Raw genomic sequence first — 24,580 nt, forward strand, 5'->3', positions numbered from 1 at the left:
AGACTCCCCGGTGGCTTTTATTTTTAAAGCTTTCTTAATTTCTTTCTCTCTCAATAACTATGGAGGTGGATTTGTGTCTTTATTATTCAATCCAAAAAAAAAAGTTGCTTCAATCAAAAACAAAGTTGCTTCAATCAAAATAAATATTTTTAATCCCAAAAAAGTCACTTCAATTAAAAAAAATTGTTTTTGATTGAAAAAAATAAATTTGAGACAAAAAAAAGCATTTGAAAACTATTTTTCTTGATTGAATCATCTTTTCACATTGAAGTAATGTTGTTTTGCGTTTGGGCCACATTTTGGCTAGGACATTTGTGTCTTTATTATTATTCAAACAAAAAATAAGTTGGTTCAAACAAAAAAAAAAAAAAGACAAAAAAAAAAACAAAAAAAAAATTCTATCATAAAAAAAGTTTGCACATGTGTCCATCGTTTAACAAAGTGAGCAGCCTCAGAGGGTTTGAGTAGACTCACTATGAAGCATTTAATAAAGCCTACCGTTGTCTTACTACTTTATTGTTGTTTAAAAATAATTCGGTGGGGCAGTAACATGTTTAAAACATGTAATTCTTACATTTTGAAGTGCTTAAAAACCATTTATAAATGATACTTTGGGGGGAAAAAGTGAAAAAACATGTCTTATATATGTATCCTTTCCCAAAGTAAAATCTGAATAAATGAATTGAACACGCGCTACAAAATTGTGGGGGGCGCGACTTCGCCGTTTTCACTTATTGCGGCGGGTTCTGGTCCCCATTAACCGCGAAAAACGAAAATCATTGTATTTCTGAAAAGCTTTAAGAGGCAAGAATCATTCCCGCCACTCGTCGGGCCGGTGTTGTGCCGACACCGGCCGTCATCTCAAGTCCAAGCCGAAAATAACGCGTCTCAGGCGGACGACGGGAGCGATGCGAGGCGCCCCCCTTCATCCGAGAGCGGGCCGCTTAATTTGGCTCAACAGTGCGTTTTTTCGTTTATATTACCGCTAAATACACAAGCTTGACGCCAATTTAACGGGAGCTATTTTTTCACGGGAGATTTGCCTAGCTCTAGCAGTGTTCAACGCAAGCTGCAACGAATAGCAGTAACTTTATTATATCGCGAAATATGAAAACGATTGAAACCCTTACTCACCAAATTCAATCTGCTGGCAAATACGGGCAATTGTGTATGCTGCGCTCTGGTCTTCCCCGGTGTGGATAAGGCCTGCTTTTTGCTTTCGCAGCTTTGCAATGCAACCAAAGGCTCTCCTAGCACTCCCTGTACACGTAAAGAGTGCGCGCGATTGGAATAATGGAACGCAGTTTGGGACGATGATTGGTTCTCGTCAGCGAAGCATCTGGAAGGATTTGCTGACTGTCCAAGTGTCACTGTTTTAAAGGACCGATTTCTGAATTGCTCAGTTTCCGTTCTAAGTTAATCACATGATGATAATAATAATAAGTAAATTAAATCTCCCGAAACCCCCCCTCCCTCCCTCCCAAAAAGAATTTCTCCTCGGATCTACGCAATTCAGGTAGGTCGCCCTTTTTGACTTCAAAACGGCGAATTTCGCCGAAAGGTGAGAGATTTTCAAGCCTGACCCATCGACACGATGCGGCAGTGCTCAAAAGTTTGGCTCAACTTTACAAAAAATAAAAAAAAAAGAAAGAAAAGAGCAGTCAGCTCAGTGCTACATTTGCAACACAACTATCATATACTGCTAACACAAAGGTTGCTGCACGACCAATATGATTATCCACTTCCAGTTTCATGTAATATAAGTGCCGAGTACCATACCTGAGTGCGACGCCGGTCCTCTCACCAGTCAGAAAGGTAAGTAAAACAATAAATTACGTATGTCTTCTGCTGGTCCCGCTATCTGACCCAAGATTAAGCAGTAGATGATGGATGAATGGATGGAAAATAGTACGAGAATAACTCGTATTATTACGTCAGGCTACGGTCGATATCATGTATATAGAACTAGATGCGAAATGACAGAGTCGGCAGCATTAGCACATGAATAGAGGACTAGATGCGAAATGACAGACTCGCTGGCATGAGCAAACAGCCGCCATTTTAAAGCAGTAGATGTCTCTGTTAAAATCAACAGCATTAAAAGATCTTCAAATTATAATCAATTGAAGAATTTATACTAATGCTTCATCGTAGATTCCAGCTAGGGTACATTTATGGCAAAAGAATATGTGTAAATGTTTTCTCCGTAAGCTTTTGAAAAATAAACATCTTTGTGAAAGTGCGCTCCTGTGGAAAGAAACTTCATTACATTCAAGTTCAAAGACTGATATTTATTTACAAGTTAAAAATAGCCCTGTGAGAAGTTCATATAATTCATAAATTTCATATTAATTGTATTAATAATAAATAACAATACAAATAATAAAATAATAATAATGATAATTAATTTTAAATTCATATAATTTAAAAAAATAATCCAGAAGTTAAGACATTAATATAAACCAATAAATTTTTTAACTTTAAATTTTTTTACCCTGCCTCTTTTTTTTCCCATTTTTTTTTTTTAAAACCTGCCTCTTAAAAGAATCCAAAACGAGAATCGTTCAGAACCGGAATCAAAACAGAATCGGAATCGTTCAATTTCAAACGATGCCCAACCCTAGTCGTAGTATTAATAAATTTAAGTAAAAAATAAAATACTGCAGGGTACAATAAGAGGTACTGTTTATGCGATGAAAAACAAAACAAAACAACAGGAGACAAAATGGCGGACGAGACTTCGGCATGGTTTCTTCTTCTTCTTCTTCTGTTGATTTCCGGCAGACTTGATACCTGCTGGCACATTGCTGCCTTTCTCAATGTGGTCAAATCACGTAATGACGTTTATATCCAACTCAGCCCGGAGGCAACTAGAAAGTCTTATCGCTCCATCCTGCCCCTTTTGGGCCACAACAAATCATTCAGAGTCACAGCGCCTTGCAGCAATGGCCCACTTTTTTAAAAAGCTTGCGTCTCTGTTCACTGTACATTGTAAAGTCGAAATCACGTAAGTCGGGTATGTTGTAACCAGGGGACTTTATTCGGTATGTTTTAACTCAAGGACGCAAAATGGAGTGTTTTTGTGTAACATATTTGTTTCATTATATTTCATATCTATAATTGCTCATTCAATTTTTTTTCAATCTCTGATCTCCTAAAATTGTCCAGCCTTAGGTGAAAAATGTATACTGTACGTCAACTTGTCAAAACATAGAGCTTCTGAACGTACAGTATTTAATATTAGAGTAACTTGCATGTTTTTTGACAACAACAGTAGTAGTACAGCACAACCCAATGAAAATGGACATAAAGCTTCAAAACCCTGAAGATTACAAACCAAAGTTTAGGTCTTTGGTTGAAAGTACTGCGTTGCATAGAGTAATATGATTTCAAAGTTACTGTTTATCTGGCTTGCAATGTTAGAAACACACATGTGCTGTAAATGACAAAAATGTCCAAATCAACAAAGGTTTGTGTACCTGTTGCATGCGTAGTGTTTCAAGTTCTTTTTCAAGCCTTGTACGAAGTCGATGTTCCAGTTGTTCTCTCTTCTCACAGGCTGCCTGTAGCTGAGCAAGTGCCTGCTGCATTCTCTCCACCTTCTCCACATAAACTTGTTTCTTCTTTAGCTACACATGCACACAGACAAATACACATATGCAAGCTGGTGAGATTAATATACAGTTAACGCCAAGTTTGACCAGAGGTGGGTAGTGACGCCGTACATTAACTTGATATAACTTATTGAGAAAACTGTACTTCTAACAAAGGTTTTAGCAATAATCGCAACAAAATTCGCATGACTCCATTATACTAATTAGACGTAAAAATAAAGTCACGTGACCACACAAAAGTCCTTTGATCACACTGGATCACAGAGCACTGCCGTCAATATGACTCGAAACCACGGAATTCAACTCCCAGTTTTTGTTTGGCACTGAAAGACCACTGAAGGGGATAGTTACTTTTCTCGCAGACACTGTATAACTGTTTGCATTGGTCTAACACATTCATTATAGTAAAGCATTTAACCATAGTTTAAAGAAACAAGTTCCATGCCCTTTGACACAATAAAGTGGACTAACTTATCAGCCCTCGCCTGATAAGCAAAGGAAAAGACGTCAGCATCTCTTTGGTGGGGTCAGGACAACCCCGCCCTACCAAGGCAACAAGTTGATAGCTCGGCGCCTTGGACGTCAAGGCAAGTCGAACCCCCACCTCATTTGACGTCGCAATCACGGCCCAGACACGAAAGATGACACACGAACTTGACTGCCCAAACCTGCCACAGAAGGATTATCCCAAAACCCAGGCATGCCTTTCGCCCGGCCCACTCCACCGCAGCTTTCAAAAGACTGAACATTTTAGCTAACAACTGTCGCTTCTCGGGAACATTCCGATGTATCCGTTGTTTTGCGGACCCTGGATCCAGCATTGCCTCTCCGTCGTCTATTTTGCCTTGCTTTTTTATCACTGTCGACGAATTAATTGTCAACCTGTTTTCGGTGAGCCTTCTTCAAACTTTTGGAACTTGGAGTCAGTGCAAAGGGTTAACACCAGAGTGAACGCGTGGAGTTTGGCTTTCTGTTTGACTTGCTGGAGCTGCGCCAGCAGGACGCCTTCTGGTTCGGCTGTCGTTTTTCCGGCGGCTTGGCTGGGAGGCTGAATTCCTTCACCACAGAAAACAAGAGATATGAACAACTTAAATTCATGGTAGGAAATGTTTTTCCACTAGAGGGCACTCATGGTCTTTGTTTCATTCATGTATCAGATGACGTGTGAGCATCGCTGACTAGCCAGTTCACTCACACGCACAACATATTCTTCTATCATCCATGCATCCATCCATCATCTACCGCTTAATCCGGGGTTGGGTCGCGGGGGCAGCAGCTTTAGCAGGGAAGGCCAAACTTTTCCCTCCCCAGCCACTTCAACCAGCTCCTCCGGCGGGATCCAGGTTCCAGGCCAGCCGAGAGACGAAGTCTCTCCAGTGTGTCCAGGGTCGTCCCCGGGGCCTCCCGCCAGTGGGACATGCCCGGAACACCTCTCCAGGGAGGCGTCCAGGAGGCATCCTAACTAGATGCCCGAGCCACCTCAACTGGCTCCTCTCAACACGGATGAGTAGCGGCTCAAAACCGAGTCCCTCCCAGATGACCAAGCTTCTCACCTTATCTCTAAGGGAAGCCCAGACACCCTGAGGAGGAAACTCATTTCGGTCGCTTGTAACAAGCTCATGATCATAGGTGAGGGTAAGAACGTAGATCGACTGGTACATCGAGAGCTTCGTCTGTCGGCTCCGCTCCTTCTTCACCACTACGGACCTGTGCAGAGTCCGCATCAATGCAGACGCTGCACCGATCCGCCTGTCGTATCTCCCGCTACCTCCTACCCTCACTCGTGAACAAGGCCCCAAGATACTTGAACTCCTCCACTTGGGGCAGGATCTCATCCACGACCTGGAGAGCACACGCCACCCTTTTCCAACTGAGGACCATAGTCTCGGAATCTGATGTGCCTATCGTCATCCTGACCACTTCACATTTGGCTGCGAACCGCTCCAGTGAGAGTTAAATTTGCATGAGATTAGGCTTTGCTTATTTACTTATTGTGTTCCATGCAGGAAGCGTGTCAAAGTTGGAGCGTGTGGATTTTAGTTTCTAAAAAGCCACTTTAAAGCTGCAGTACATATAGACAATGTGTCAATAAGTAAATCCTACAAGCCCAAGGATCAACACTTTTCTGCTCTACACTAAGCACCGTCGTCTAGCAGCAAAGTAAAAAAATGCCAAAGTTCCGTTCTGCCACCTTCTTGTCGAGCACATCATCATCCCCCTCTCTTCAGGCGACCACTTTGCAGTAACATGAGCAACACGAGAACAAGCAAGATTAAGCAGGTAAACAAGACATTGACTAATAAAAACCACCACGTTCTTGTACAGTATTGGACGGTATGCACCTGTCAGTTGCTTGCAATCAGCCATTAAGCTAAGTTTGGAGTTTGTGAGCTTGTTAAGCTTCTGTTTCCAGTGCAGTCAATTTTATTGCCATTTTTTTCCATTCTGTAGTTTTAAATAAAACTGAGCAGTCAATGAATTTTCTGGCTTTCTTTGAATATTGACTCAGATCTCTTTATATACACGTCTATATATGTACGTATATTATATATTTGCATCGGGAGAAAATACTTTTACTTTTTACTTGTAAATTTAAAAGCAAGTACTCTTGTACTTTTACTTGAGTATTTCTTAGATACTTGTACTTTCACTTAAGTAATTTTTTGCACCTGTATCTGTACTTTTACTTAAAATGAGTACAACAGGATAAAAACAGTCTTAAATAGCATAACTATAGCACACATAACATAACTATGTAAATTAGAATCATATTTTGAGACGAACTAACTATACACAAAAATTTGGCAAAGCACAGATGACGAGAAATTAAGTCTTTAAATCCACCGTTTAGCCACGCCTACCATTATAGGGCTCTAGCGTCCCCAACAGGTAGATGACGTCCGCAGGGTCATGGTTTCATCTGATTTACAATTCAGCCCATTGAGGGGGGATTCTTCAGAACGAGGAAAATGCGATGAAGAGAGCCGCAAAATGTCATTGTTTCAGTCTCTCTACTCCAATATTTTTACAAGTGTTCTTTTTATCGAAGTGTTTTTCCCCAATTGCTAAATAAATGGTATGGTCATGGCAAATAACAGTCTTGTGCTAAATGGAATGTGAAATAATAAAAATGCATTTATTCAGTACGACATGGCAAAACTACTCCATAATGGTCAAAATTGTCGACTTCACCTTTACTTTCGCACCTCCCGAACGATATTTTATGCCACCGTAGTTAGTCGGGCTTTTGTTATTTCCCTGCCCCGGCTTCGGAGAATGTAAACAAACCAAGAGGTATGACAGCTAGCCGACATGCCCCCGAACCGAGTGATGTCTTAAAGTCATATTTTCGCTTTTTGAAGCAAAAATCACAGAAAACTAGCTTGGATCATGTCACACGGCAGCGGGGTTGTTGATTGGCCAAGCCGATCGGCAAACCGCCCGGCGGCGAGCAAGTTAAAGCTCGTTGTCCTGCTACGGACAGGAGAGCTCGCCGGGGAAGCAGCTGGAGAGTACCGCCGGACAAACAGGCCGACGTCGGAGGAGCGCATAGCTGCCACATGGTCACCATGAACGTGGCGTGAAATAATGCTTTACTACATGGCAAGGACGTAAACAGAGAGCGGCTTGCAGTTGTTTTGCAGCTTACATGGCAGGATATGTCTGAAGAGAACTTCTCTACATGCCCGTCCATGATCAAACGTTCAGTAAGGAAATAGTCCTTTATTTAAAGACAGTTTGTAGTGTTTACTTTGTAATCGCTGTATTCGCGGCCATTTTTAACACAATGATGCAATTTCTGATGGGGTTGAAAATTTGACAGAACACCGGGCACACGAAGAGGGTAATAAGCCAAGTAGGGAGGTGTGCCAACAAGCCGCCAGTCGTCGGCCGAGTGGCATTCTGGACAATCAGCCACAAAATGCAAGCCACCTTCGTAAATGTGTACCATGATCCCAGAATTCGACATAATACAATATAAGATGTTTAATCACTTCCTTGTAAGTCCAATGGTCCCACAGTAATAGGGCTTGTTTTGGCCAATATCCGTGGTGAACGGGAACCTTTTGAAACCCAAAAAGGCTCACACGCCTCTCCCTGGTGCAGCAAGAATTTTCTGCAGCCGTTTGGCTGGCATGATGCGGAAAATAAACTAATTAATCTGCAAAATCAGATGAATCTGCCATCCATCTGCATGCTATAAAGCAATGCTGTCTTGTGAAACACTGACCCAGGTGACGTACATTCGCATTCGTCCTAAACCGGATACTGGAGTCGGAAGTCACTCATTTTCATGGCGCTGGATTATAAAATTGAATATATAAAACAATCGCTTCCACACCCATCCAAGCGGTGCATTTCATTCAGGAGCATTAAACACCGCGTGAAATATGAAATAAACATGCTTTTAGGTGCTATACGCACTTCAAGTAAAAAAAAAAAAGTGAGTACTTCATCCACCACTGAAGAAACAGGAAAATCATAAAGTCATAAAAAAAGAAAAACACCTCTTTAAGTAAGTGTCCATGCAGCGAACTGAAAAAGTTTAAGAGTTACTGGAGAGCGCAGCTCTAACTTACCTCCTCCTCGAGTTTGACCACTTTGGCTTGGGCGTTGTTAAGGGCCTGGTCTCTGATTTCAATGTGTCTCCTCTGATCTTCGGTGGTAGAGTGCAGAACATTCAGTTCCATCTCTAGTTTTTCCTTCTCACGTATGGTCTCTTTGTCTGCATTAACCAAACAACGCATAAAATATATATATTGTATATACATACATACATACATACAGTATATACACTAAATTGACAAAAGAACACATCACAGAACGTGACTCGCTTATGATTTTAGGTGACGTCCCGTTCATAATACATTGGGTTTATTGAGACGTTAAGCCACTGCTTGTAGTTATGACAGCTTAAACTCTTCTGTTAGAGTTTTTCATGAGGATTCTGTTTTACTTTTATACATAAACTTTTTATTTTTGCTATTTTTCTTTCAGAAGTGTATTTGTGAATTCCGACACTCATTTTTTGAATGGCAAGGCCTGAATGTACATTTTTGTTATGCTGTAAAATGACTTTGAGGTATTTTCACAGGTTTAAGTGGGGATTATTGTAAAGACCAGTCAGGTAATCTACAACAAGCTTGCACGCCCTAACTTAGTTATTCTTATACAACCCCTAGCAAAAAGTATGGAATCACCAGTCTCGGACGAGCACTCACTCAGACATTTTATCTGAGACATTTTATCATGTAGAACAAACTCTGTGAAAAAGCTTGAAAAAATAATTAATTAGTTCAAAAGTGCAACTCTTTAGCATTCACAAACACTAAAGAAATGAATTAAAAAAAACATTGTGGTGGTCAGTAAATGTTACTTTTATAGAGCAAGTGCAGGGATATAGAATCACTCCATTCTGAGGAAGAAAAAAAATATGGAATCATGAGAAACAAACAAAGAAATAAAAATCAAAACACATCTCTAGTATTTAGTAGCACCACCTCTGGCTTTTATGACAGCTTGCAGTCTCTAAGGCATGGATTTAATGAGTATTCTTTATCAATTTGGTGCCAACTCTCTTTGATTGCAGTTGCCAGATAATTCTTGCAGGTCATTACGATTACAAATGGCAATTACACATAGCAAAACAAATAGATTATAAATTAAAATCGGAATAATAAAATAATAATCGCAACAACTCCTGTAATAGTGTAACAAAATGGGTTTTAATGTTGCGGACGTTTTTTTTCTGTACCTGAACGAACTGCGTGGCTGACGTGACAGAGATAGGGAGCGGCACGGTTGAATTTACTTTCGCGTTCAATGTTTTCTTGAGATCACCAGCAATTTCATTGCAGAATAGGTGTTTCGTGTTGAATAAGTTCAGAAATAAATGATAAAAACCTGACTAAGCTGGCGATTTCTTTGGCGATGTTACCACAATAATAATTGTCATCTTAATTTATAAAGACTGGCGGACGGTGGTCGGAGGAGGACCGTGAAGATGTATCGTTGAGCCAGTTCACATAGTTTTTCCTCTTTTCAACACCTGTACCAACCTTTTTGAAACCTGTGTTGATTTCTCACACAAGAAAATCCGCCGTGCGTTCATGTGCGGTGCTGTCATGTTGTCGTATTTCGAGCATGTCGTCAGATGTAGAAACAAATGGCGAGTCAAATTTCACGTCGGAGGTCGAAAAGATGTGTCAAAGCGATTGTATGTCGAGGTACCACTGTACTTCCAGAACCAATTATTTCATCAGTAGAGGTACTACTGTATATATACAAGGGTTGGACAAAATAATGCAAACACCTTTAAAAAATCAACAAAAACTAATTTAATATGGTGTAGGTCCGCCTTTTGCGGTAATTACAGCCATTCTTCAGTTCGACTCTTATAGACAATGGCGGTGGAAATCAAGGTTTTAACTGAATCTCTAAAACTGACCATAAATGCTTAATAATGTTGAGGTCTGGGGATTGTGCCGGCCATATAAGATGCTCAACTTCATTAGAATGTTGCTCATGTCATTCTTTAACTATTATGTTCAATGATTATGATGCCAATATGTTAGGCGTTTCGATTATGTAGTCCAACCCCTCTATATTTCATATGGTCATAATAGGGTTTTGTATGTAGAATTTCTAGGCAACAGATAAAGTTAATTCATTTGGTAAGAAGCCTTGAACAGAAACTGTGAAAACAGTGAAGCATTGTGAATACATTCTGGATATTACTGTTGTCTGTGTTAGTTTGTGTGCGCGAGCGTTTGTGTATTCTCACTCTGTGCAAGAAGTTGTGATATGGTCTTACAGTTGTTTTCTGAGCCATCTGACTCTTTAGCAGTGAGCTGCTTATTGGCTGTCTCCATTCGTTCTATGAGGAAAACAAATAAACTTCATGAATTTATTTAATTCAAGTTGGGATATAATGTAATACAGTGGGGCAAATAAGTATTTAGTCAACCACCAATTGTGCAAGTTCTACTTGAAAAGATGAGAGAGGCCTGTAATTGTCAACATGGGTAAACATCAACCATGAGAGACAGAATGTGGGAAGAAAAAAAAACAGAATATCACATTGTTTGATTTTTAAAGAATTTGTTTCCAAATTAGAGTGGAAAACAAGTATTTGCTCACCAACAAAAAAAGCAAGATTTCTGGCAGTCAAAGAGGTCTAACTTCTTCTAACGAGGTCTAACGAGGCTCCACTCATTACCTGTATTAGTGGCACCTGTTTTAACTCATTATCGGTATAAAAGATACCTGTCCATAAGCTCAGTCAGTCACACTCCAAACTGCACTATGGCCAAGACCAAAGAGCTGTCGAAGAACACCAAAGACAAAATTGTAGACCTGCACCAGGCTGGGAAGACTGAATCTGCAATAGGTAAAACGCTTGATGTAAAGAAATCAACTGTGGGACCAATTATTAGAAAGACCTACAAGACCACTGATAATCTCCCTCGATCTAGGGCTCCATGCAAGATCTCACCCCTTAGCGTCAAAATGATAACAAGAACGGTGAGCAAAAATCCCAGAACCACACGGGGGGACCTAGTGAATGACCTACAGAGAGGTGGGACCACAGTAACAAAGGCTACTATCAGTAATAGGAGTGGGAACCTCTTGGTACGTCACGATACGAAACGATTTGCGATACAAAGCTCACGATAACGATGATCTGACGATATGGCGATACTAGATTATTGATACATTGGTCAGGAAATCATTCTATGATATTCTAGAAACGACTAATAAGCAGAAAAACACGTTTCTGCTGTGAATTATAATGAGTTTATCACTAGTAGACGTCCAATCCATTTGAACTGGGAGGGTGGCAGCGAATGATTCGCTGCCATCCCTCCCACTTCAAATGGATTAAACGTCTATGGCCGTCAGTGGCAGCCAATGCCAGGCAATGAGGTAATTTTGGGCCATTTAAGGTCATTTACCTGTTGATTTTCATTTATTTCCTGTTGAATTTAGGGTATTGTATGGGTCACTTTCTGTTTATTTTGAGTTACATACAGGAAGTGACCAGGGAATCACCCAAATAAATAGGCAGTGACTCAAACTCAACAGGAAATGACCTGTAAATGCCCTAAAATGAACAGCAAGTGACCTGTAAATGCCCTGAAAATCGGACAGAATGACTGTGAATGCTCTGGTTTCGAATGAACGAATGTTTTTAGTCTAATCATCGAGTCCTTAGAAGCCTTAGAGTTAACTGAGACACTATTATGATGAAAGATTTTGGTAACAACTTGATGGTTCCCTTTTTTTTTTTTTTATTTATTTTTTAGACATTGACTCCTTTTTAAAACGATATCTCGATTCTTGGCAGAAGCATATCGTTAACCTTTGGGGATACAAAGTATTACGATATATCACCATTTCGATATTTTGTCACACCCCTAATCAGTAACACAATGCGCTGCCAGGGACTCAAATCCTGTACTGCCAGACGTGTCCCCCTGCTGAAGCCAGTACACATCCAGGCCCGTCTGCGGTTCACTAGAGAGCATTTGGATGATCCAGAAGAGGACTGGGAGAATGTATGATGGTCAGATGAAACCAAAATAGAACTTTTTGGTAGAAACACAGGTTCTCGTGTTTGGAGGAGAAAGAATACTGAATTGCATCCGAAGAACACTATACCCACTGTGAAGCATGGGGGTGGAAACATCATGCTTTGGGGCTGTTTTTCTGCAAAGGGACCAGGACGACTGATCTGTGGATAGGAAAGAATGAATGGGGCCATGTATCGAGAGATTTTGAGTGAAAATCTCCTTCCATCAGCAAGGGCATTGAAGATGAGACGTGGCTGGGTCTTTCAGCATGACAATGATCCCAAACACACAGCCAGGGCAACAAAGAAGCATTTCAAGGTTCTGGAGTGGCCTAGCCAGTTTCCAGATCTCAATCCCATAGAAAGTCTGTGGAGGGAGTTGAAAGTCCGTGTTGCCCAACGACAGCCCCAAAACATCACTGCTCTAGAGGAGATCTGCATGGGGGTATGGGCCAAAATACCAGCAACAATGTGTGAAAAGCTTGTGAAGAGTTACAGAAAACGTATGGCCTCCGTTATTGCCAACAAAGGGTACATAACAAAGTATTGAGATGAACTTTTGGTATTGACCAAATACTTATTTTCCACCATGATTTGCAAATAAATTATTTAAAAATCAAACAATGTGATTTTCTGTTTTTTTTTCTCCACATTCTATCTCTCATGGTTGAGGTTATCCATGTTGACAATTACAGGCCTCTCTAATATTTTCAAGTGGGAGAACTTGCACAATTAGTGGTTGACTAAATACTTATTTGCCCCACTGTAGAATAGACCAGTGTTGTTTTTGGCAGCCCTTTTAATTTTCGTCTTAGTCTTTTGGACGACAATCTTTATTAGTCTTAGTCATATTTTAGTCATCTCCAATTCGGTTTGTCTTCATCCAGTTTGTGTTGTTGAAAACTCAAGACCAATTTCGTCTAGTTTTAGTCGACGTTTAATAAAGTTTTCATCTGTAAAACAAATTAATAATAATAATTATACCCACCAGGACACAACAAACTGTAGGTAAAAAAAAGTTGAGAGTTTATGAGGACGCTTGCTGTTAGAAATAGCCTGATGCTAACGCTACAAGTTACATTTAGTGTGTGATCACTCAGCATAGTTTAATAGGACGCTTGCTGTTTGCAATAGCCTTATGCCAACGCGAATATGAATGCTATGCTAACTCTACGAGTTATATTTAGTGTGTGATGATCACTCAGCACAGACCTTTAAAGGCTAAAGCAGCATTGCATATTCTCTGTTCTTGCCAAGAAAAGAAGACTAATCTTAGCGTGTGTATCTCAAAACAGGCAATGTGAAGACTGGAGAAGACACTAGCAGGTGAATAGGGGGGGGGGGGTGAAGCACGTCACATGAGTGACACAACCATATACACATTGTGAACATGTGACAAAAACTATGGCGCAATTTCGTCTCATTCGTGTCATTATGTTTTCATCTCCAAATAAACATTTTTAGCTCGTTATCGTCTTGTCATGGTCATGAAAAAATTGTTCGTCGACAAAATATTTTCGTTATAGTCGTCGTTGACGAAAACAACACTGGAATAGACATATTTCAAAGAAAAGGCAATAAGAGTCAATGCAATGTTGGACAAAGAAGCAATATTCCCCCGAAAATGTCTACCTTTTCCATACTTGTTTTCTACAGTGTATCACAAAAGTGAGTACACCCCTCGCATTTCTGCAGATATTTAAGTATATCTTTCCATGGGACAACACTGACAAAATGACACTTTGACACAATGAAAAGTAGTCTGTGTGCAGCTTATATAATAGAGTTAATTTATTTTCCCCTCAAAATATATCCATTAATATCTAAACCCCTGGCAACAAAAGTGAGTCCACCCTTTTGAAAAAACGCACATCCCTAAATTTCCAAATTGAGTACTGCTTGTCATTTTCCCTCCAAAATGTCATATGACTCGTTACAGGAGTGCTGTCAGCATTGCTACAGTGATTGAAGAGGTGGAGGGTCAGCCTGTTAGTGGTCAGACCATACATCAAATTGGTGTGCATGGCTGTCACCCCAGGAGGAAGCCTCTTCTGAAGATGGTACACAAGAAAGCCCGCCCGTCTCATCAGACCATAGGACATGGTTCCAGTAATCCATGTAATCTTCTGGCATGAAAATGGGTCAGGGGTTAAAAAGGTGAGAAGGGTGTGTAGGAAATATGTTCCGGTACACTGTACAACCCAACAAAATATTGAGCTCTGTCGACCCACACTGTGTTTCAGCAGGGCCGTGCAGAGAACGTTGGAGGGGCGGGTGCTCGTCGATCAAAAGGGGCACATGAACAAGTACTTACTAATACACCTTAAAACAACATTCAATTTTAACCAGCTTTAGGTAATAATTGGCTGCAACTGTGACATACTTTAATTAGGAGGGGGCAACAGTGAATAGAAATCAACACTGTCATCAACACTTTCTGGCTGTCACTCAGTCTGTCTGCCTCTTTTCTTCCTTCAACCTCTGCATCAAAACGTCCTTCCTCAACTTGTTCATCTGAGAACAAACCACATCAGATGGTCACTGAGCCACCAACAGCTCAGTTTTCTCAAAACTATTATTTCATTATTATCCATACTTAACAACTCTAGCACCTAATAATTAATAAAGCAACGGCATAAAATCCTGTAGAAAAATAACATTGTAATTGTGTTTATAATTGTATTTTACACCCGACTATCCTTGCAAACTTATTCTTACCAAGTGTGCTATTCACCCAGCTGATGAGGTATCCACTGCGTTTAGCAGATTCATTCAACTCTTTTTTTTTTATCCCTCAATCTCCTTTCCTTACAAGACATATCTATATAATGAAATATAAATCTTATAAAAAAAAAAATAAAAAAATCAGACTCCCCGGTGGTTTTTATTTTTAAAGCTTTCTTAATTTCTTTCTCTCTCAATAACTATGGAGGTGGATTTGTGTCTTTATTATCCAATCCAAAAAAAAAAGTTGCTTCAATCAAAAACAAAGTTGCTTCAATCAAAATAAATATTTTTAATCCCATAAAAGTCACTTCAATTAAAAAAAAATTGTTTTTGATTGAAAAAAATACATTTGAGACAAAAAAAGCATTTGAAAACAATTTTTCTTGATTGAATCATCTTATCACATTGAAGTAATGTTGTTTTGCGTTTGGGCCACATTTTGGCTAGGACATTTGTGTCTTTATTGTTATTCAAACAAAAAATAAGTTGCTTCAAACAAAAAAAAAAACGACAAAAAAAAACTCTATCATAAAAAAAGTTTGCACATGTGTCCATCTTCGTTTAACAAAGTGAGCAGCCTCAGAGGGTTTGAATAGACTCACTATGAAGCATTTAATAAAGCCTACCATTGTCTTACTACTTTATTGTTGTTTAAAAATAATTCGGTGGGGCAGTAACATGTTTAAAACATGTAATTCTTACATTTTGAAGTGCTTAAAAAACATTTATAAATGATACTTTGGGGGAAAAAGTGAAAAAACATGTCTTATATATGTATCTTTTCCCAATGTGAAATCTGAATAAATGAATTGAACACGCGCTAAAAAATTGTGGGGGGGCGCTACTTCGCGGTTTTCACTTATTGCGGCGGGTTCTGGTCCCCATTAACCGCGAAAAACGAGGGATCATTGTATTTCTGAAAAGCTTTAAGAAGCAGGAATCATTCCCGCCACTCGTCGGGCCGGTGTTGTGCCGACACCGGCCGTCATCTCAAGTCCAAGCCGAAAATAACGCGTCTCAGGCGGACGACGGGAGCGATGCGAGGCGCCCCTCTCCATCCGAGAGCGGGCCGCTTAATTTGGCTCAACAGTGCGTGTTTTCGTTTATATTACCGCTAAATACACAAGCTTGACGCCAATTTAACGGGAGCTATTTTTTCACGGGAGATTTGCCTAGCTCTAGCAGTGTTCAACGCAAGCTGCAACGAATAGCAGTAACTTTATTATATCGCAAAATATGAAAACGATTGAAACCCTTACTCACCAAATTCAATCTGCTGGCAAATACGGGCAAGTGTGTATGCTGCGCTCTGGTCTGCCCTGGTGTGGATAAGGCCTGCTTTTTGCTTTCGCAGCTTTGCAATGCAACCAAAGGCTCTCCTAGCACTCCCTGTACACGTAAAGAGTGCGCGCGATTGGAATAATGGAACGCAGTTTGGGACGATGATTGGTTCTCGTCAGCGAAGCATCTGGAAGGATTTGCTGACTGTCCAAGTGTCACTGTTTTAAAGGACCGATTTCTGAATTGCTCAGTTTCCGTTCTAAGTTAATCACATGATGATAATAATAATAAGTAAATTAAATCTCCCGAAACCCCCCCTCCCTCCCTCCCAAAAAGAATTTCTCCTCGGATCTACGCAATTCAGGTAGGTCGCCCTTTTTGACTTCAAAACGGCGAATTTCGCCGAAAGGTGAGAGATTTTCATGCCTGAATCTTGGTTACAATCCAACAACGAACAACAAAGGTTTTAAACATTTTACTATCCCACTGTGAAGCCTTCATAATGTGATTTTTGAACAAGAATAACGTAAAAAATGTTTGTCTTTATTAATTGCTTCGTTGAGTGAGTCCAATCAAATCCGCTCAAGCTGCTGAGAACAGCCTCTCACTTACACAATGCGTTGCCAAACGACACTACTGCTAGTGTGTAACAAGCTAAACAATGATTGACACATTTGAGCCTTTGAACATAGAGCTACCAAGCTTCTCAGGCAAGATCAGAGTTACAAGCCTGTCAATCATCGTTAACTTTAAGGAGCTAACTCCAGGGCACTGCTGACCAAGAAAAGCAGCAGGGGGGAGAGTAAGAGGCTGTACGAGCATGAAGCAGAAAAACAAATATAATTTTAAAATTAAAAACCCGATCCTTTTCCCCCGATTCTGATCCTTTGGGAAATGGCACGATCGGCCTGATTTCCGATCATGTGATCGGATCTGGCCATCCTTAACAGGAACCATTCCAAAAGTACTGAGAAGAAACTGATATTGACTGAAATCTAAATCAAACCATTTCTACTCAATGCACCAATTGAAATGATCACAACAGCTATTCAACATTCTTACTTTCTTACCTCTGAGGTCCCTGTTAAAGTCATGCAGACGCCGAACCTCCAATTCTAGCTTGTTCCTCATTGTTTTCTCCAGAGCTTCCTTTTTGGAAGACGAACTGGCAAGGGTTTCATAGGCCTCAGAGACCAGTTGAATCTCTGTTTCCAACTGCCAGAAGAAATATGTGGGAGCAAGAGAAACAACCTAATGATTATATAGTTGTGGTATGAATGGTTGACCTAAATATACAGTAGGTACTAATGCAGGCACTCATACAGGCAGAAAGTAAGGCAGTATAAAATACAATGAGGACAGATGAGAACTGTAGAAATACCAGGTGATCAACTCCCCGATGGCATAATTACATAACTGATTGCGATCAATGAAACCAAAGGTTATCAATATACTCCCGCCAACAATCGATATTTTGTTTCATTAGGTGTCACTGACACTGTTTAAAACTACAGGTTGCTAGCAAAAATTTCCACTAGAATAGGGTTTTTGTTAACTCACTGAAAACACCTAGCTCGTCCCCAAAAGCAGTATTATGTTGACACAGACCTGACATCGTCAACAGTCAAAGTATGCGGAACCAAAAAGCTTCTGGTTCACATAATGTAAAATAAGGACAGTAATGTTGCATGTATGCTTCAGATTGCAATGTAGATGTTTTAAGTGTTGTGTTTTGCAGCTATTTTTGTTTTGTTGGCGTCATAGTGCTTTGGGTCGCAAATAAACTATAGAAAATTCTAACTCTCCATCCAGCTGTGTTCAGACTGCAGGCATATCTGATTCCAATTGGATTCCTCCTCAGATCTGATTTTTAGAGATGACTGCCCACACTATTTTTAGCAAGTGTCGAAATAAGATCTGGCCCTGTTCAGACTGGGTCACATTATTGACACACCTGACAGATTGCTGTGGCAATGAAGGATAGAGTGATGTCAAGGACAGTCAAAACCCATCTGAGCTGTGCGGTCTGAGAAACCTCTTGTCCACATCTGATATGAAACGACCTCCCGTATGTGGTTTTAATACATCTCCCAAATATCAGATTTCTGTGCTTTGTGACTTTTCAGAATTCAGACCACAAGAGAGTCATTGTTTCAATCTGGATGGGCTAAAAATAAGATTTTTCAGGTCTGAACAAGGCCAAAGTAAGGACAGCATCCTTTTCATTTTTTATTGTAAAGGGACTATGTATACAGAGTACAGTGGTACCTCTACATACGAAGTTAATTCGTTCCGGAACCTTGTTTGTAAGTCGAAATGGTCGTATGTCGAGCAGGATTTTCCCAAAAGAATACAGTGTATCACAAAAGTGAGTACACCCCTCGCATTTCTGCAGATATTTAAGTATATCATTTCATGGGACAACACTGACAAAATGACACTTTGACACAATGAGAAGTAGTCTGTGTGCAGCTTATATAATACGGTTAATTTATTTTCCCCTCAAAATAACTCAAAATATAGCCATTAATATCTTACAAAAGTGAGTACACCCCTGAGAAACTATATCCCTAAATGTCCAAATTGAGTACTGCGGGTCATTTTCCCTACAAAATGTCATGTGACTCATTACAGGAGTGCTGTCAGAATTGCTGCAGAGATTGAAGAGGTGGGGGGTCAGCCTGTTACTGCTCAGACCATACGCCGCACTCTACATCAAATTGGTGTGCATTGCTGTCACCCCAGGAGGAAGCCTCTTCTGAAGACCGTACACAAAAAAAGTCCGCCCGTCTCATCAGACCATAGGACATGGTTCCAGTAATCCATGTCCTTTGTTGACATGTTTTCAGCAAACCGGTTACAGGCTTTCTTGTGTACCGTCATAAGAAGAGGCTTCCTCCTGGGGTGACAGCCATGCACACCAATTTGATGTATGGTCTGAGCACTAACAGGCTGACCCCCCACCTCTTCACTCTCTGCAGCAATGCTGACAGCACTCCTGTAATGGGTCACATGACATTTTGGAGGGAAAATGACAAGCAGTACTCAATTTGGACATTTAGGGAGGTACTTATTTACTAAGGAGTGTACTCACTTTAGTTGCCAGGGGTTTAGATATTAACGGCTGTATTTTGAGTCATTTTGTGGGGAAAATAAATTAACTATTATATAAGCTGCACACAGACTACTTTTCATTGTGTCAAAGTGTCATTTTGTTAGTGTTGTCCCATGAAAATATATAGTTAAATATCTGCAGAAATGCGAGGGGTGTACTCACTTTTGTGATACACTGTACGTTATAATTCCATTACTTCCTTCCGCAGCCCGAAAACCTACACTAAATCCTTAATAAATACTGCTGGTAACATTGCAAATAGCAATTACACAGAGCAAAACAAATAGATTGTGAATAAAAATTGGAATTAATAATATAATAATCGTAAAAATAATAAGAATTCCTGTAATATTGTTAACGAATCGGGTTCTAATGTGGCGAATGTGTTCGTGTGGGGTACCTGAACACATTGCTGACTTGGCAGAGTGAGATGGGACTTTTTAACTTTCATTTTGTTCAACTGCGGGGGACAGTAGGCGTGTTGTGTTGCACAAGTTGATGGAATAAATGATTAGAAACCTGACGAAGCTGGCGATTTCTTTGGCGATGTTACAATAGCACTTTTCACCTTAACTTAAGAAGACAGGCGATTCATTCTACGGCCGTATTGTCGAGCCAGTTCACGGATGCGCACACGACGCTCATTTTTTTCTATTAGCTGGGCAAATAAGTATTTAGTCAACCACTAATTATGCAAGTTATCCCACTTGAAAATATTACAGAGGCCTGTAATTGTCAACATGGGTAAACCTCAACCACGAGAGACAGAATGTGGAAAAAAAAAACTCAGAAAATCACATTGTTTGATTTTTAAAGAATTTATTTGCCATTCATGGTGGAAAATACTAAGTATTTGGTCAATACCAAAAGTTCATCTCAATACTTTGTTATGTACCCTTTGTTGGCAATAATGGAGGCCAAAGGTTTTCTGTAACTCTTCACAAGCTTTACACACACTGTTGCTGGTATTTTGGCCCATTCCTCCATGCAGATCTCCTCTAGAGCAGTGATGTTTTGGGGCTGTCGTTGGGCAACGCGGGCTTTCAACTCCCTCCTCACCCCGTGGCGTCAAAATGTTAACAAGAACAGGGAGCAAAAATCCCAGAACCACACAGGGGGACCTAGTGAATGACCTACAGGGAGCAGGGACCACAGTAACAAAGGCTACTATCAGTAACACAATGCGCCGCCAGGGACTCAAATCCTGCACTGCCAGACGTGTCCCCCTGCTGAAGAAAGAACACATCCAGGCCCGTGTGCGCTTCGCTAGAGAGCATTTGGAAGATCCAGAAGAGGACTGGGAGAATGTGTTATGGTCAGATGAAACCAAAATAGAACCTTTTGGTGGAAACACAGGTTCTCTTGTTTGGAGGAAAAAGAATACTGAATTGCACCATACCCATTGTAAAGCATGGGGGTGGAAACATCATGCTTTGTTTTTCTGCAAAGGGACCAGGACGACTGATCTGTGTAAAGGAAAGAATGAATGGGGCCATGTATCAAGAGATATTGAGAGAAAATCTTCTTCGATCAGCAAGGGTATTGAAGATGAGACGTGGCTGGGTCTTTCAGCATGGCAATGATCCCAAACACACAGCCAGGGCAACAAAGGAGTGGCTTCGTAAGAAACATTTCAAGGTCCTGGAGTGGCCTAGCCAGTCTCCAGGTCTCAACTCCATAGAAAATCTGCGGAGGGAGTTGAAAGTTCGTGTTGCCCAACGACAGCCCCAAAACATCACTGCTCTAGAGTAGATCTGCATGGAGGAATGGGCCAAAATACCAGCAACAGTGTGTGAAAAGCTTGTGAAGAGTTACAGAAAACGTTTGGCCTCCGTTATTGCCAACAAAACTTTTGATGTTGACCAAATACTTATTTTCCACCATGATTTGCAAATAAATTATTTAAAAATCATAAATTTGTGATTTTCTGGGTTTTTTTCACATTCTGACAGGAGCGGCTTGCCTGATTAAGAGAGCGACCAGAGTTTCCCGTCTTTAGCGCTTTATTGCATGCATTTCACTCGCTATCCGAGCACGTTGAGGCTTCTTGTGAGGAAAAACAGTTGGAACAGCATTTGATTTAAGTCTCTGCTTATATCCAGCCGCTCCGGTGAGCTCTTTCATAAGTTGTCGTCAATTAAAAGCCTCGAACACGGTAGGAAAAAAATGGCGAGAACAAAGCCTTGAGCCTTTGGAAAGTTTTGTCAATCTACAGGCATTTTCCCAAACCTTTCTCCTCCTCTTGTCAATGGGAAATCCGTGGAGACTCACGTCACTCCCCTTGTTTCCATTTGACTGGAAATTGCATCCAAAAGCAGCACATCGTGGCATTTTACTTAGCGAGTTTAGGCAGCAATACACAATTGTTGTACGCAATTGGAAACATCCCATTTACGTCATCACTACGAGCCAGCAAAACATGGCCCCAACTATCGGTCAAAATATGTACTAAATATTATAAAATATTGCCATTGATTTAACATTTTTAGTGTTTCTAAAAACATATTTTAGTACAAGAGAACAATTGTGGAGTAATAAAATAATGCAAGACATTGGTATTTCTAACAGTAATCTGCAATTTATGCAATTCGAATTTTTAGAGTCACTAACCCAAACACTGACGGGATACAAACCTTAACACCATTAAATACATTCCCAGAGTTGAAAGGTTTGCAACATTTTCAATGAATTCCCAAGTACTTCTAAAATCCATCAATTAAATTTAAAATAAATAAATAAATCTAAACTGAATTCTACATTCGTAGGGATATTTTAGAAGATGTTAAAGCTTTACAACCTTGTGCAACTTGGTGACTTTATCATGGCAGGCATCAATTTCCTTCCTCAGAACCCTGTTTTCTTCATTCAGCATGTCCACTCTCTGTTGGGCATGTGCCATTATTTCAAAGGACTGCCCCTGTAAGTGGGAGTAAGAATGCAGGTGGGGGAAATGTCTGGCTTGGACAAAAGGTTGAGGTTCGGGATGAGGCGGGCCTTCGGCGTGTTGTTTTGCATATTGATGAGTCTGTTCTTGTCTATTGTGACTCAGTGGCAAGGAGCCATTGCGGTCATTGGGGAAACCATGACATCTTTGTGGCATCGTGTTGTATGGCACTGTTGGTAATGTCTCACCTACCTGCTGGGTTACAAGACCCTGTAGATTGCGAATCCCCATGCTAGGGAAGTTCTCACCACGACTATGTGGCTGTTGCTGGGGCACAGATATATGAGAGGAGTAGGGGGCGTGGAAGGTACTAGGTAAACTACAAAGAGTAGAAGATTGAGCACGTGACAAAGAGCCAACGGAACTGATTGAAGAGGTGGGGCTGTGGTAGTGAGTGGACTTCTGGGTGGTAGCCAAACCTTCTTTACTAGACCTGGGGAGACAGAAGAACCAATGTGTTTGTTAACAAAGCTCTTGAAAACTGAGTTGGTATCGACTGAATCATGCAAATCCCAAATTTTCAAGTTTCCTTTCTCTATAACAGGGGTCGGGAAGGTGTCTCGGCCACTGTTATGTACAAGTCCCTTGGATGTGGTTTCTACTGGTTCCACTTCCAGGAAATATACGCAGCGCCACACCATAAGTTTCTATTTGTGTTAGTTGCCCAGCAGTGAGTGCGCAACTGAGCAACAATTGTAACATCCCAAGTAACGATGTCAGGCTTTCGTTGTTGTTTACTAAATATTTATTTCAATCACAACTCGGTGGCTGCTCACAAGGGCCAAGCGTTCCTGCAGTCCTTTCACACTCGCTCCCGCGTGATGCGTTGAAATGCCTTCACGAAGCAAAACTGTGCTCACAAAACGGAGTTCCTGCTCCCTGGTCAAGAGGGTGTAGTGATCTAGAAATTTCCCGCCGGTGAGTATTGAGTTTCCGTTTCAGAGGTAAACCACGCGGACGATGACGTAACACATGAGGTTGCACCTTTCTGCACTTGCATACAGTGCTGGCCAAAAGTATTGGCACCCCTGCAATTCTGTCAGATAATGCTCAATTTCTCCCAGAAAATGATTGCAATTACAAATGATTTGCTTTGCTTATTTTGCTTGCAATGAAAAAACACAAAAGAGAATGGAATGAAAAATTAAACCATTATCATTTTACACAAAACTCCAAAAATGGGCCGGACAAAAGTATTGTTACCCTTTGAAAAATCATGTGACAGCATGGAGAAAAGAAAGAAGACCAAAGAACTGTCTGAGAAGTTGAGAAGCATAATTGTGAGGAAGCATGGGCAATCTCAAGGCTACAAGCCCATCTCCAAAGACCTGAATGTTGCTGTTTACCGTGTGCAGTGTCATCAATAAGTGTAAAGCCCATGGCACTGTGGCTAACCTCCCTAGATGTGGACGGAAAAGACAAATTGACGAGAGATTTTAACGAAAGATTGTGCGGATGATGGATAAAGCACCTCGACTAACATCCAAACAAGTTCAAGCTGTACTGCAGTCTGAGGGTACAACGGTGTCAACCCGTACTATACGTCAACGTCTGAATGAAAAGGGACTCTATGGTAGGATACCCAGGAAGACCCCACTTCTGACTCAGAGACATAAAAAAGCCAGGCTGGAGTTTGCCTGAGAAAGCCAAAAATGTTTTGGAAGAATGTTCGCTGGTCAGATGGGACAAAAATAGAGCTTTTTGGAAAAGGCATCAACATAGAGTTTACAGGGGAAAAATGAGGCCTTCAAAGAAAAGAACACAGTCCCCACAGTTAAACATGGCGGAGGTTCCCTGATGTTCTGGGGTTCCTTTGTTTCCTCTGGCACTGGACTGCTTGACCGTATGCATGACATTATGAAGTCTGAAGACTACCAACAAATTTTGCAGCATAATGTAGGGCCCAGCGTGAGAAAGCTGGGTCTCCCTCAGAGGTCACAGGTCTTCCAGCAGGACAATAACCCAAAACACACTTCAAAACGCACTAGAAACTGGTTTGAGAGAAAGCACTGGAGACTTCTAAAGCGGCCCGCAATGAGTCCAGACCTAAATCCCATAGAACACAAGTGGCGAGATCTGAAAATGGCAGTTTGGATAAGGCACCCTTCAAATCGCAGAGACCTGGAGCAGTTGGCCAAAGAAGAATGGTCTAAAATTCCAGCAGAACATTGAAAGAAACTCACTATGGATACTGCAAGCGGCACCTTAACGCACCTTAAACATAGTGCGAACAGGTATAAAAAGAGTATGCAAAATAACTGGGAGAAAGCTAGTGTAGACATAGCCTTAGACAATGGGGCATTATTGAGTTAGTTAAACATGCTCCC

At 40.8% G+C, this 24,580-nt stretch overlaps 1 protein-coding gene across 4 annotated transcripts in view; it reads right to left on the reverse strand.

Moving 5' to 3' along the window:
• Window positions 1-24,580, reverse strand: part of amot (angiomotin) — a 68,281-nt gene that overhangs the window by 28,477 nt on the left and 15,224 nt on the right. For 3 of the 4 annotated variants that reach the window (XM_057821213.1, XM_057821211.1, XM_057821212.1), the window contains 5 exons: window positions 22,107-22,686; window positions 17,265-17,409; window positions 10,399-10,491; window positions 8,195-8,340; window positions 3,480-3,629 (listed from right to left, as the gene is read on the reverse strand). In XM_057821213.1, the coding sequence (XP_057677196.1) occupies window positions 3,480-3,629; window positions 8,195-8,340; window positions 10,399-10,491; window positions 17,265-17,409; window positions 22,107-22,686 (1,114 nt within the window). The remainder of the gene's footprint in view (window positions 1-3,479; window positions 3,630-8,194; window positions 8,341-10,398; window positions 10,492-17,264; window positions 17,410-22,106; window positions 22,687-24,580) is intronic. The other variant, XM_057821215.1, reaches the window with a different exon arrangement.

This window comes from Corythoichthys intestinalis, chromosome 18, assembly GCF_030265065.1.
Source record: "Corythoichthys intestinalis isolate RoL2023-P3 chromosome 18, ASM3026506v1, whole genome shotgun sequence".
Taxonomy (NCBI): domain Eukaryota; kingdom Metazoa; phylum Chordata; class Actinopteri; order Syngnathiformes; family Syngnathidae; genus Corythoichthys; species Corythoichthys intestinalis.